General features: G+C 52.5%; 1 protein-coding gene across 1 annotated transcript in view; it reads right to left on the minus strand.

Moving 5' to 3' along the window:
* LOC132014850 (uncharacterized) overlaps positions 1-190 on the minus strand; it is a 35,936-nt gene extending 35,746 nt beyond the window's left edge. Inside the window, exon 1 of the mRNA XM_059395552.1 lies at positions 43-190. Within this exon, the coding sequence (XP_059251535.1) occupies positions 43-190 (148 nt within the window). The remainder of the gene's footprint in view (positions 1-42) is intronic.
* Positions 191-15,081: the final 14,891 nt, after the last annotated feature.

Below are 15,081 nucleotides of genomic sequence, written 5' to 3' on the forward strand. Positions count from 1 at the left end.
AATTCCTTGGGCTGGAATTCCCCCCCCGGTGAGGTTCCTCACCTGTTCCTCCTCCAGGCTCCACCCGCTCTACCAGCAGACACTCGAGTCCAGCCCTGGGACAGTCTCCGTCTCCCCCCATCACTTCAGCCTCCACACTGGTGCATCCGGACCCGGTCAGCTTCTCTCCACCTTCACTACCGGCTCCCATCCGCGGTGGCCACAGCCCTTCCCCTGAACGGAGGAGAGAGGGTCCCCTCAGGTGTCTCATCTGAAAGGATTTGTGTATCACCTCCTGGTCAAAACCCACACAGGCTTATGTTTGCAAACAGGATATCACACAGAATCCTTATCAGGGGCCGGAGACCCTGTGTGATCTGGGCCCCCAGCCCTCTCTTGTCTCAGCTCACTACGTGCTAGTCTTCTTTCCGTTCCAGCAAGATCTTTACCAAGAAGGGCCTTTGCATGTGCTATTGCCTCGGCGGGTATGAAGTCAGAGCAGCCCATGCAAATTACAACCTCAACTGTTGAGTCAGGGAAGCGCTTCTGAGACTGAAAGATTGAGCAGACCACCCCGTGATACTGTCTCACAGTACGGGCCCCTGGATATATTAAAGGCACACTGATTGCATAATTACAATGATTTTTAGCCTACCTCACCATTACATTATAAGCCCTGTGAAAAGCATATGTCTCTTTTCCCATGAACGGTATCTTCTTTGCTTGGAGCTCCCCAAAATAAATAATCACCGACTCCACACATGTTTGTTAAAGGATAAATTAATGCTATTTTCTCCTTCTAAAAGCTGGTCTGCCCCAGAATGTGTCACTTTTTAATGTAGATTTTTTTAATAGAAAAGACTATTTCAGAGAAAGAGAGAGCTCTGTCTGAACATCATTTGTTGCAAAAGAAATAAATCTTTGTGTTTAGCTGTTACCTGTTTTAGAGTTCTCTCTCATCCACATAAAAGTCAATGTGAGCATTCTGGACCTGCAGGGGGCTTCCCTTCTCTACAAGCAAACCCAAGCTCAGCTGGGAAGACTCGCTGTTCATTTGCATCAGGGCAGAAAAGGGGGGCGCAGGAGGACTGGGTGCGAAGGTGGTGCCCCTGTCTTACACTCCCCTGCAATCCGATCCAATAGGACTCTGTGTCTTGGCCAGGCCCAGCTGTGGGAGAGACTGGCAGCCAGGTTCTGGGACAAAAACAAGGAGAAATTTCTTAATGGTCAGCTCCAGGGCGACTCCGAACTTAAGAAAGGGTTGTGTTTCAAGGATTCCTCTCCTTTAACTAGGCTTATGGGTGGTGACCATTTCGCAATATGTGCAACATCAAATCGCTATGTTGTCCGCCTGAAACTAATATAATGGTATGGATCAATAGAGAGAGAGAAGCAGCGTGAAACGCACAAGAATAGAATCAGCGTCAAAGTCCCAAGGGCTACTGAGGTGGCACTGGGTGAGAGGAAAGGTCATAGGAGCTTTCCTTTCCCAGAGGGTCGGGGGTAAAGACACACCAGACAGATTCACAAGGCAGGCAAACAGCCTGTGTGCTGGCGTGATTGCTGAGGGGATCTCTAGGGCTTTGATTGACAGCTCATGCATTTAATTTCTTTTTTTTAAGATTTTATTTATTTATTTGACAGAGAAAGACACAGCAAAAGAGGGAACACAAGCAGGAGGAGTGGGAGAGGGAGAAGCAGGCTTCCCACTGAGCAGGGAGCCAGATGCGGGGCTCGATCCCAGGACCCTGAGATCATGACCTGAGCTGAAGGCAGACGCTTAACTGACTGAACCACCCAGGTGCCCCATTTATTTTTTGAACTGCCTAAACTGACCCATTTCTCTACCTTCTGGATGAATACATAAGAAAGCCCTTATCCATCTTCAGACAATTACATGAAATCAACATTTTTTATCTCTTACTGAAACATATTTGACCTATAACACTGTAAGCGTAAGGTTCGCAGCCTCTCGCTCTGACACATGTATACACTGTCATTTGACTGCCGTTGTCGGGACAGGGAGCACCTCGAGCCTGTCCCAGAAGTACCGTCTCTCTTTTGTGCTGGGAGCAAGTGGGTCTCGTATCTGAGCAGGTTGGGCGCTTCTGGTGCGATACTGTCTGGGCTCCCTCCACCGCGCTTCAGACTCTGGGACTTTTCCACCGGGTGCAGCTTTGTGCCACTGAACATCTCCGAGACGCTCCGGCCCGGCCCCTGGCGACCACCCTCACTCCCCGAGCTTCGACCTGCCAGCCTCAGATGCCCGCCAGGCAACACCACGCGTGCCCCAGCACCCGGCACTCACTTCAGCTCTTTGCCTTTTCCACTTTCCAGCTCTCTTTGACTCCTCTTTTTCTTTCTTTCTTCCTTTCTTTTTTTTTTTTTTTTTCCTTTTCCACTTCTCCCCATCGCTCACTTCTTCAGTTCTGGATCCTTCCATTCCCCCATCTCCTCTCTCAGTGTCAGACTCGGGGACCCGATCCTCTCGGAGGAGCCGGTCCAGCTAATTTCCCTCTCACGCTGGGCTGCAGATGCCACACGTCCACCCTCATTTCGTCTGTGATGAATTAATCCAAAAATAAGGACTGAGTGTGAGTATGTGCCAGGCACCCTTGGGCATGGCGGGGCAGAGGATTTTGTGGGCGGGATGTCAGAGAGCTGAACAAATTAGCGGAATTCTAGGGTCGGTATAGGCTGTGGTGTGACCCGGAGCCATCTCTGAGCTCCGTGGCGTCAGCGGCAGTGTTGCCCTTCTCCCTGCCTGCGTTTTCCCATCCGTGAGATGGGCTTTATAAGAGAGCCGGCAACGGAAGGTGGCAGCAGAAGGCACACACGATGATTTATAGGAAACCTTCACTATGGAGGGAGCTGCGTTGCATGAAGATGTCCATCACCTCCTCAAATGCGTGCTGAATGAGCACAAGGACAAGGCCGATCGGCCTGACATCTGTGCAACACGTGACGGGTTTTCAACTCATCCGCACTGCAAGGCTGACTCCCAGAGCTCCGGTCGGCTCCCACCTGCCGCCATCCCCGGCCCCCTGCCTCCTGCTGAGTGAGAAACGTGTGGCTTGCACGTGCCAAGGAGGCAGCAAGACGGTCTTGGGACCCCGGTCCCCATGTCTGTCTGCCTAGTTTTAAGTCCCGGGGGCTGGGGAGGGTGATGGTCCCCTGGGCTGCGGTTTGCCGAGCTGTGATTTTAACCGGCGATGTTGTTTATGGAGGCCGGCGGAAACGTCCGCCCCCAGCCCCAACAGCCGGGTGCGGGGGACCTGCTCACACACCACCAACACGGATGGCTGCCCCAGTGAGGTTTCGCTGAGAATCCTGTCTTTCAGAGACAGGCTCCTGGGGTGAGATTGCTCTGTTTCGTTGTTTTGTCTGGAGATGGGAAATCCCCTTCCTGCAGTGATGCAAAGCTGGCTTTTGAGCCTCTTCCAGAAGCGCACAGATGCTCGCGCAGCATCCCTCCTCCTGTCCCCGAAGCTGGGCAGAATCCGTGAGTCACCGGCCCCGGGCTGCACAGGGACATTAACGCTAGGATGATCTGAACGATCCCTAACTTTCTAAAATGCTTTTTGCTCGGCTCTTATTTCGTTCTCGAGCAAATGTGAGAAGCGAGCCCTGACATCACTGTTCCTTATGTCACCTAGGAGGATGTGGTGGCCCAGAAATGCTGATGTTACAGAGCCCGCAGGGGGAGAAAAAGCAGACCGGCACGCTGCTCCCCCGAATTCTGGCCGTGTTTTCTTGCTGCCCTCTGAGCCCGTTGCCTCCCTGCCCTCACGACGGAATTGGCACTCTGCTCTCTGTCTTCAGGGCAGAATCACCCTTTCCATACTTTGGTTGTGACATTTCCCTGATTTGTTCCCATCTAATCCGGTCCGGACCGTGCACGACGGGCCTCCCCATGTCTTCCCTGCTCCCACGCCCTCTTCCTCCAGCGCAGATCCAGCCGCATTAACCGCACCGTCCCTCCTGAAAACAATCGTCGAGACTACGGTCTATGAAACAAAACTGAACTCTTCACTCCACACAAGAGGCCCCTACCGGCTTCTGTCAGCTCGCCCCCAGGAAGAGCCTTCCGTCTGGGCGGCTCCCGGACCTGCTGCTCTAGGAGATGCCCGGGCACGGGCCCGAGAGCTGGCCCTGACCCCCTTCCCAGGGACACCCCCAAAAACCTGGTGAGTCTTGCTTTGCTGCTGGACCTTCTCTGGCCTCTCCAGCCGGCAGCAGCCTCTCCCTCTCCAGCCCGCCCACCTCTCCCCTGCCACGAGGCAAATTCTGCCTTATGTTCCACGGGCACTCTTCTGTTGTTGGCTCTCCCCACTGAGCTTCAGAAATTCGAGGCTTCAAACATGTGCTCCGGTCGTCGGTGCACAAGAGACAGTGTGTCCTTGGGGGCTTCCCGAGCTGAAGGAGCGTTCCAGAGCGGGTAGGAGAGGAGAGGCAAAGGGATACGGGCACAGCCAAGAATTAGCCGTGAGACCCCCCACAGCACAGCAGGGGTGCTTAGAAGGCTTTCGTCATGGAGGTAAATAGTTTCGTCTCCCAACGAACCGGGTTTTTGACATGAGGAAAGAGAAAGCCGTGGAGCACGCGGAGACTTCAGGATAAGAGAACAAGCTCCCTGTGGTCCCTCCGGGGCATCTTCCAGAGGCGCACCGCGTGGCTACCGGCTGGCAGAGTCTGCGACAGGAGAGGCAGCCGGGGGCCATCGAGGTCTACGATCGTGTTTAATGCGAATGCGGACTTCCACGTACCCCTGCCGGCTCCGCTCAAACACCCTGCTGCGTGTAAGGGCCTATGTAGCCAGAGCGACCCCATTCCGGTTAAACAGCCGTTTTGTTGTCTGTGCAGCCAACGGAAGCGGACCCTGCCCCCCTCCGCCCAGAGAAACTTACTTAGAAACGAGTCCGGGAAACCAGTCAAATGTAGTGGGCCAGTTCCTGATAACGGAGCCCGGAATACAAGGACGAGTCAGGCCAGATGGAGACACCCGATCAGTACGAAGTACTGTTTGTAACAGTGAGAAGGTCTCGCCCAAACCTAAATGACTCCATCTTGGGAAGGACGACCACCCTGTTACTCACACTGAGTCTGTTAGCTGACTAAGCCTTCCCGGGAAGTGCTGTTTCTAACAGTTCCTGATACGGGGTAATCTTGAATAACAAGTCACCAGACCGCATGGAACTAGCCAATCAGCAAGAGACACACAAACCGGGTGGGTTGAGATACCGAGATACGGGTTGCGGTTTTACCCAATAGAAGGCGGCTGTAAGATGGGGAAGGGGTCGCTCTCTTCAGAGACGGCCCTGACCGGTCAGTCGATTCTTGAGCCTGTGAGCTGGGGATGGTCGCTCTCTTCGGAGATGGCCCTGGCTGGTCAGTCTGACTTCTCATGCTTGGCATAGAATAGAGCTTTGCATAACTTTCCCTTTGTTTCAGTCTCGTTCCCCTGGCCGATCAATCTGACCTTAACACTTGTCATAAAATAAAGCTTTAAATAACTTTCACTTTGTCTCAGTCTCGTTTCGTTTAATAACGGACCTAACTCTGTGCCCCATGACATTGCCCGGGGGAGCCCGCAAGCCCCGTGCGACAGGCAGCGCAGCGCCGGCCGCTGGACGCTCCTCGTGGCAGGCTGGGGTCCGCGCTCTCGGGAAGAAGAGCACAAAGGTGGTGGCACTGGGTCCTCGACGACTGCGTGCGTCCCTGGTGCCGTGAGCCTGGTCACGTCTTCCAAGCCAGTTCCTCACTCACCGCGCCGGGGCCCAGAAGCCCGGGCTAGCCCCGTGCGGTATCTGTCGCTAACAGTCTGCCTGGGACGTGACTGTCCTGAGACCCCGAACACAGCCGCACCACCTGGTTTCTGTGAGCACATCGCCAGGACGTCTTGGGGACCCATCCTTCCTCAGAGTCTCCTCAACAAGTCAAATGGTCGAGGCCATGTCCAATATGACCTACTGGGTCAGTTCGGGTTAACTGACGGCACTGCAGCATGAGGTTGGCGACCCGAGACGGCTCAATTACACGTTCAACTAGCCCGCAACTGTTTTAGAAAAACCAGCATTTACACCAGGCAGGGGATGTAGGCTAGAGGCGGGTCTAGAGGGCTCCGGATACATCGTCCTGATCAACAGCTGACCTCTGCAGGCTGCTTACTACGCACCTGGCGTCGTGGGGGCTCTGAGTGTGAATCCTTGCCTCTGACCTCCGAGTCGGCGTGGCTCCCATCTGACAGAGGAAGACACACACCGTCTCTCTTTCTCGTAAATGCCCGCACTCCATATTTCTAGGCTCTCCTGCCCCTTGCAAAAGGATTTTGTTTCTACTGTGGAACACCGTCTGTAAAGGCATCACTTTAGTGCTGGGGAATTTGGAATTTGAGAGGGTCTTTGCTGTCTAGAATCCAAATATTCTTAAAGAATGAAGCAGCATCTGAATTCTAAGCCTGACTCAGCCATGAATTGAGACCGTCTTAGGATGTCCTCTAGGTCACTGGACAAAAGGCAAGTGTGGCCGTCACTGAGACAGTTATGGCCTGAATATCCAGTGTGTTCTCACTCCAGACACGGTACAGGAGGGATCCAAGCAGCATAAGACATCAGCCTTGTTCTCAAGAGGCTTAGAATATAGACACGGAAGCAAAATCCACATGTGAAATGAGCAGAAAGCTTTAGTGGGAATGACCAGGACCTTAGAGCTCCTGCAGAGCTCGGAGAGGCTCACACTGGAGCAGAACTGGGGGACTTGAAGGGGGTCGGGGTGGTGGGCGTATGAGAAGGATGCCTCTCCCGGGCACCAGGAAGGGCTGGGAGAATGCTGGACACGGCATCTGGGGGTGATGGGGACACGGTGTCACAGCCCTGAGCCGGTCACAGGAAAGGAGACGCAGGGTGGGGGATGGGGAGGGGCCCTGGAAGGGGACTCCGGGTGCCCCCGCTGGTCTGCACACACTGAACCTCCCAGGGCTTCTGACCTTTGCTTGCCTTGTGCCTCAAAACCTCCGTCCAACCAAGGACTAGGCTTCCTTGGTCTTTATCACTTTCCTTCCCTCGTTTCTGGTGCTCTCTGTCCTCCGACCGCCTTCCCACTCATCGACAGGTTTTCTTCTGCTGTCCGGAAGCCATAAAACCGAAGCGACTCCCCCACTGGTCCGCATATGTACAACCTCCCTCTTAAGTGTTCGCCGGCCCTCCCCCCGGGAGGACCCTCCCCACCGCCGAGACTCCAGGCAGCAGCCACGCGGCGGCGACCCCTGGCCCCCAACCCCCACCCCGGGCGCTGTGCAGGGAGAACCAGGCTGAAGGCGTCTGTCACCCCTGTCCAGGCTCCCTAGAGTGACCTGGCAGTGAGCCTCCGCTGTGCTTCCTGGGGGTGGAAACAGCAAACACTAACCCAAGGGCAGATCCTCCCACCATCTAATTGCCATCCTTTCTTCTGGAAGGAGCCGGTGTTAAAATTCCTCCCCTACGTAACACTCAGCATCAGGCTGGGGCGTCCTGGACCCGGCCGCCGGCAGGTCTCCTCGAGAAGCCGTTCCTCTAGGCAGCTCCAGAGCAGCCCGGAGAAAGGAGCCCAGGAATCTCCCAGGAAGCCTGCGTGTCTTCCCAAATGGGGATTTGCCGATGGAGAATCTCCCCACAAGGGATGAAGGAGGTTCAACAGGGTCGCGCTATGATGGCTCCTGGGGTATGAACTGCCACTGAGCCGGCGGGTCCCAGAGTTCTCTCCCTGGGTAACAAAGACCTTCCCTCTTGAATGATCCTTTCTTTCCACAATCTTTCTTCTGTCCCTGTTTCGTTGGGTCTCTTGTCCCAGATGACCTGACTTCTGCACGACCTGTGGTCCTGGAGACAAGGAGTGCGTTTGTTCTGTTACTGTGTTGAGTTTCCCTCCACAGCCCCTGCTCTGTCCCCAGCGTTCCCCATGTGGCCCACTGTGCCCAGCTCTGGGCTGGGCCCTGAAACCATTTACACGATTCAGAGAAACTGGGCCTTGAACCTGGAGGGATCCTAGCAGTCACCTAATCCAAGCCCCGGCTTCCAGCGAGAAGCCCGACGTCCGCTCCAAGTCCACATAGGCCTTCTCACCATGAAGCCGAGAAAAGGACTGAGCTCCCCATAAATCTCCGACTGCGGCTGGAGAACCAGGTCAGGAAGTTTATCAGCGAAGGTCTGATGAAGCCGACGAAGTTGGCATGGCCGGTGGAGATGTCTCACTGGTCGGCTGAGGTCTTCAGGGTCACTCGTGTTCACTGGACGATGCCTGCCCTGCCGATCCCAAGATTTCAGTCCACAGACAGAAATCCTTCCTGGGATACACAGTCTCTGTCCGGCGCGTGGAGCGGTGCGGAGGCGGCGGGCAGAGTCGCATCTCCCACAGCTCTGGGGGAGCAGCGGAGATGCGCCGCCCCCGCCCCGCCGAGCGGCGGGAAGTGTCCACAGCAGCTTCGCCTCCTCTCCACATCGGACGAGAGGAAGATGAGCGCCCAAGCCTCTCGCACGCGTCCGCCTCCGCTCTCCTTCCCCACGCCGAGCGCGTGACAGAGCCCCGGGGCCTGCTTTAAAATTCTCCAACGGACGCGTTCATCTGTAAGCACCCAGGACGGGAACACGGAGGGGAAACCATCCCTCAGAGAGCGTAATGAGGCGAAACAAAACCACCAACATATAACAAAGCCGAATCGCTGGGCCAATCGTGACAAACTGACAACAGTAACTGAACGTGAAAATGTTCTGCCTTAGGATACGTTGTGGCTCAGAGGAGGGCCTGAGTGCTCCGATCCGGGAACGGGGCGCTTCCAGATGGTGAGAGAGAGAGCACAGGGCCCGCGGGGACGCAGAACAAGACGGTGGTGAGCTCGCTAAATGTGGATCCCCCACAGGTCAGTGTGGGAAGGTCCAGAGTCTCAGCGTTGGGAAGAACCTCGGGATTTTTCCACCTCAACTTGCAGAGAAAAAATGGGCTACAGCATGGGCTTTCAGTGACTGCTGGTTACTTTTTAAATACCAGCAAGTCATTAATCTGGACGTTCTCAGTGTGTTTCCTAATACTCTTTCTTTTAATCCTGTTTTATTGGCGTGACCACCATGCTATGGAATGTGCCCGTACTGTGTGGGTGTGGTGGTGGGCGCGGTGCAGAGATGTCCCTGGCCTTGCCCTCTGGAGCTTACAGTAAAACAGGGAACGTAACCCACTTTTATATTCTTGAAGAGCTTATTGTTTCTTCATGAAAGACCTTTGTCTCTTGAAAACCCCTCCCCTATATAAATAACCCAAACAAGTGGGAAGTCAGGAGAAATTATAAACAATTCCCAAGTCAACCCACCACTAGTACTCCTAAGGTCATCTGGCTTCGATCCTGGTCATCTGGCCAGAATCCAACAGGGTCTGGGAGTGGAGAAGGTCTTTTTCTATAGAAACATCATCATGGGTTTGAGACAAGTCATGTGTTTGCATCACAGCTCCTTCTGAGATGAAATAGGAGACATGCAGGAAGAGGCTGGATCAGAAACCAAGGAACCTAGTTTGGGGGAAAGAAAGTAATGACCAGAAAAACACAACAAAGGAGTTTCCAAGACGCACTGTGAAGGAGAAGGAGAAAAGAACAAGACACATCCCCCGGAGACAAAGTGAAAGCTCTCACGAGAAGCATTGTCAAATAAGGCATGAGTGAGACACAGCAAGGCAGGACAAAGGGGCAGAAACAAATATTACAAAATGAGCTGCAAAAGGAAACGATCAATGCTTAGAGATTATAATTTTAAAATAATCTCGACAGAGACAGAAAGATGAAAACAATAGAGTTAGAAAAAGAATCTTTGTAGATTTTAAAATAAAAAGAGGGGCGCCTGGCTCAGTGGGTTAAAGCCTCTGCCTTCAACTCGGGTCATGATCCCGGCATCCTGGGATCGAGCCCCGAATAGGGCTCTCTGCTCAGCAAGGAGCCTGCTTCCCTCTCTCTCTCTGCCTGCCTCTCTGCCTACTTGTGATCTGTCTGTCAAATAAATAAATAAAATCTTTAAAAAATAAAATGAAAGGAAAGGAAAATCCCATAGGTTAAGAATTCTGCAAGTGCTTTGGGGTATAGGGTTAGACAAAGAAATACAGTTGATAATGAGAACTAAGGGTCTCATTGTCAGAGAAAGAACTTACAAGTAAGAAAAGAGAGAAGGCTACAAAAATTCTGTGGTGCTGGATTGGAGTTGAAGGTGTCAATGTGGACTTACAATTTTATTTTTTTTACTATGTTCTATTAGTCACCATACAGTACCTCCTTAGTTTTTGATGTAGTGTTCCATGACTCATTGTGTGTGTGTACCAAAAAATAGATAGGGGTCCAACTACAGGTGTGTGTGTGCCTGAGTTACATGAATATGTGTGCTCTCAGCTCTACCCACTCAGGGCAGCTGGAAGCAGCAATGACAGCCCAGTATCAACAGGCACAATTATCACCCAGGACTTGGCTTCTAAATACTATCCTCAAAAAACAAACAAACAAAACAAACAAACAGGATGCCACAACAAAAAAGGAACCGAGGCTCTTTAGTTGAAGTTGTCGGTTCTGAGACTGAAACGAAGAAAATTCAAGATGATCCTGGAGCGTCTCATAGAGCTAGAAAATCAGGAAGCAACAAACAAAAGCACAGATTCAACCGGGGCAGAAACCAGCCTGAATGAGCTCACGAAGGCCAAAGTCAGAGCAACTTGAACGCATACACAAGTAAAGTAAATAACAACAGTATCGGATTATAACTCAAAGAATAAAATAAACATCTATTGAGTTCACAAAAATCAATAACCAAATAAACAAAGGGACGAATGGAATGGTAATAGCTCCCTACAGCGGAATTCTAATTAATAAATATAGGAAGGAAGAAACCAACTAAAAGTCACCATTAGAACAACAGTAACATTGGTACAGGCAAGATCCACTGGTAAAGGCTAAAATTTGTGCGTGAAAGTTTTAGCAGAAATAGGATATCTAGAGAATCCTAAGGTACTTTCCTCAAAATATTTAGGATAAAAGATTAACTTCACAGCTGAGAATCATGGCAGACACCACTTTGGCCAAGAGACCAAGGCTGACATCACCAGTAACATGCACCGAGAGGCTGTGCCATCTGAGAAGTGCCCCGAGGAGGACAAGGACATGTCGCCTCATAGTATCCTTCAGGATCGAAACTCAGGCACAGTCTCGATCTGATCATGAGAAACAAGAGGAAAACGCAAATGTCTCACCAAAGTACCAAGGGCATGAAGTCAAGGAAAGACCAAGGAGCGGTCACAGACTACAAAGAGACCAAACAAAGGACACTCGTGAAAAAACCAGGTGAAAGCCAAGTCAGTTCTGTCGTCCCCTCAATGGCGATCTATGAAGGTTCACTTCTCAGTTTTGAGAACTGCTCTGTGATGATCTAAGATGTGGACTGACGGGGAAGCTGGACGAAGAGCATATGGAAACTGTAGGATTTTCGGAAGTCTTCTATAAGTCTAAAGTTATTTCAGAATAAGAAGCTTAGAAGACAGGAAAGCCCCACTGATAAAAATCATAAAAATGGCGGTCGTGGTGGGTACTGTGGAGGGCACGTAGTGCATCGAGCGCTGGGTGTGGCGCACAATGAATTCTGGAACACTGAAAAGAAATTTTAAAAAAATAATTTTTTTTAAAAAGGTAGAGGAACCATTAGGTTAATTATCGGATGTATTTTTAGAAATAATACATGACTGACAAATACAGAAAAAAAAAATGGTGATCGTACATTAATGGCGTCCGCCCATACTACATGGACTCCTTAGCACGCCCTGGGAGACACGGCCTGGCCAAACAAATGTCTTCATGAAAGAAAGTGCGGAAGGCCCCGTTTTCCTGGCCGGACAGCTTCCTGCGGGGAGCTGGGCACCCTGTGCGGGGTCGGCTCTCAGCTTCTCCTCTCCGAGGCCCCCGGCCCTCCTCCACCCACACCGCGGCTCCACGTTGGGGGGTGACGACCCGGGCCAGACCCTTCCTCTGCGGTTATTTCCCAAAGGCAAGAAGCAGAACGATCCAGTCTGAGGGGCTTCCCCGCATCCCAACTGTAGCCTTGGCTGAGGGCAGATCGTGCTCGGAGGGGAACCTCTCATTCCGTCTGCGGTGGGCCGCGATCGCAGACGGCGGGGGACCTGGTTGGATCCCGAGTCCGTGGGGGAGGATGAGGACGGGGTTCTCGCTCGAGCCAGGACTCCCGCGAGGAGATGGCTGTGCCATGCCGTTGGCAGCCTCCCGAGCCGGGCTCTGGGCTGGGCAGCTGCGTCCTCTTCACAGGGTGCCCAGTCCCAGAGAACGAAAGCCTGGCTCGTCGGGGCCTTCTGGAGAGATGGACAAGTGAAGGGACACATTCTGTTCACTGCCCTTCGCTGCTGTTTCCTGCTGAGAAGCCGCGGAGGACATTGGCGAGAGCAGAAGACGAGGACCAAGGAAGCGTCCCGCTGTGCGAGCTCCTGAGCGGCTCAGAATGGGGATGTGGCTGCCCCTGCCACGGCGCGCGTGACCCTTCAGAGGATTTCCGATCTGCCTCCTGATGACAGCCTCACCGCAGCCTTCCTCCAGACGAGGAAATTGCCAAGCACATCTGTAACCCCGAGCCGACCGATGGTCTGCCACGTGCTCAACCCTGGGCCAGGGACCCGGCCCTCGCACCTGGGAAGGGATCAGCCGTGGCCTCTGCCACTCTGATCGCCCGTCGGGGAGGCAGACACCGACGGCGTCCCCCTGCCCTTGGCCAACTCCCACTTTCCTTCGTAAGGCGTGGTGCTGGCAGCGGAGCCTGACGGGGAGTTGCCCAGCCGCGGAGAACGAAGCGTCCAGGAACGCGGGTCCTTGGGAGAGGCTGAAACAAAACCCGTGACGCTGGGACAGAACAAACAAGTGTGTGGGTCGCGCAAGAGGAGGTGAGAAATGACAAAGCCACGCCGGGAGGGCCTCCAAGGCCACATTAAAGATTGGGGTTTTAGCCCAGGTATGACGGAAAGCTGCGGGAGGGAAGCTTGATGCAGACGGAACACCCGCACGTCATTCCTGCACAGGGTTTCAGGGCAAGGCAGGCAGCGGCTGGGATGAGAACCAGCGTCTCCTGACCGTCAGCCCGTGTTCTTGGCCGATTGTGTCCCTGCTGATGAGTTCAAGAGTGTATAATACTCCAGGCAAACCTCTAGGTATGCATGTCGGATTGGCCTGGTTATTTATTTCCCTCTACCCCAAAGTGTCAGTAAAGGAATAAAACTGTGTTAAATCCACAGATAAAAACCACGATGAGAGGCCACCTTACACCAGTCAGAATGGCAAAGATTAACAAGACAGGAAACAACAAGTGTTGGAGAGGATGTGGAGAAAGGGGAACCCTCTCACACTGTCGGTGGGAATGCAAGCTGGTGCAGCCACTCTGGAGAACAGTACGGCGTTTCCGCAGGATGTTAAGAATAGAGCTACCCTAGAACCCAGCAATTACACTCCTGGGTATTTACCCCAAAGAGAAGTAGTGAAAAGAAGGGGCACATGCACCCCAATGTCCATAGCAGCGATGTCCACAATCGCCAAACTGTGGAAGGAGCCGAGATGCCCTTCAGCGGACGAATGGATGAGGAAGATGTGGTCCGTATACACTATGGAGTATGATGCCTCCATCAGAAAGGATGAATACCCAACTTTTGTAGCAACATGGAAGGGACTGGAAGAGATTGTGCTGAGTGAAAGAAGTCAAGCAGAGAGAGTCAATTATCATATGGTTTCACTTATTTGTGGAGCATAAGGAATAGCACAGAGGCCCACACAGGAAGGGAGGGAAATCTGAAGGGGGAGAAATCAGAGAGGGAGATGAACCATGAGAGACTATGGACCCCGGGAAACAAACCAGGGTTCAGAGGGGAAGGGGTAACAGGATGATGGGCATTAAGGAAGGCACGTGTTGTGATGAGCACTGGGTGTTCTATGTAACTAATGATCATCGAACACTACATCAAAAATAATGACATACTATATAGCGGCTAACTGAACATAAAAAATCCACAGATTAAAGAGAATAGAGGAGAAAACGGTACAAGATAATAAATAACAACATAAGAAATTTGTGGATAATGAAAAGCAGGCGGAAGAACAGAGGCAGAGGAAACCCAAGTGTTCCCACAGAGGAGTGCGAAGCGGACGGTGGACAAGGAGCAGGTCAGTTTCCATGGGATCCCGGAGCTGCTCAGAAGCGGGGGGCAGACGTCTCAGGCTCAACAAGGTGGGGCCGCGGAGCAGTCTGTACAAGGAGGAGTTCAGTCTCAGCACGCCTTTCCTCTCATACACAGGACACGGAAGAGGGATTTTGGGGGAAAACTGCACCAGAGTCTCCAGGAACAGCAGACACCGTCGATGGGGGTGATGGGGACCACCACCCGCTTCTGGGTACCGGTTAGGACACTGGGCCCCCTGCCCAGTGGGAGAGTGGAAAACAGCCCGAGATGAGACCATGGGAAGGAGATGATCCCAGAGGAGATGGCTTGATTAACACTCCATCAGTAAAATTTTTCCAGCTAAAAGAAAGAATCCCTGTGGTGGGCAGAATAATTACCCAGAGGTGTCAGCTTCCAACCCCCAGAACCTTGTGGCCGTGTTGTCTTATGTGCCATACATGTGATTATGTTAAGGGTCTGAAGATATGGGAGAGTAGCCAGATGGGACCCATGTCATCACCAGGGGCCTTAAAAGCAGAGAATCGTTCCCAGCTGTGGAACGTGGAATGTTCCAGAAGGAACATTCCTGAGCCAAGGAATGTGGGTGCCTCTAGAAGCCGGAAAGGGCAAGGAAAATGACCCCCCGGGAGCCCCCAGGAGGAACCAGCACTGCAGACACCCGTGTGGGACTCTGGGCTGCAGGACTGTAAGATACTAAATCTGCTGGTTTAAGCCACCAAGTCTCTGATAACTTGTTACAGCAGTAACAGTAAATACAAATTATTTTAAAAAGAACAGTAATTACTATTATTGTAGTAAAAAAAAAAAAAAAAGTCACCAAGATATGGCAAATGGCATGGAAGTCACTTTTGGGGGTAACCGGTTGGAAGCAGTAGGCTC

The sequence above is a fragment of the Mustela nigripes genome, chromosome 4, assembly GCF_022355385.1.
Source record: "Mustela nigripes isolate SB6536 chromosome 4, MUSNIG.SB6536, whole genome shotgun sequence".
NCBI lineage: Eukaryota > Metazoa > Chordata > Mammalia > Carnivora > Mustelidae > Mustela > Mustela nigripes.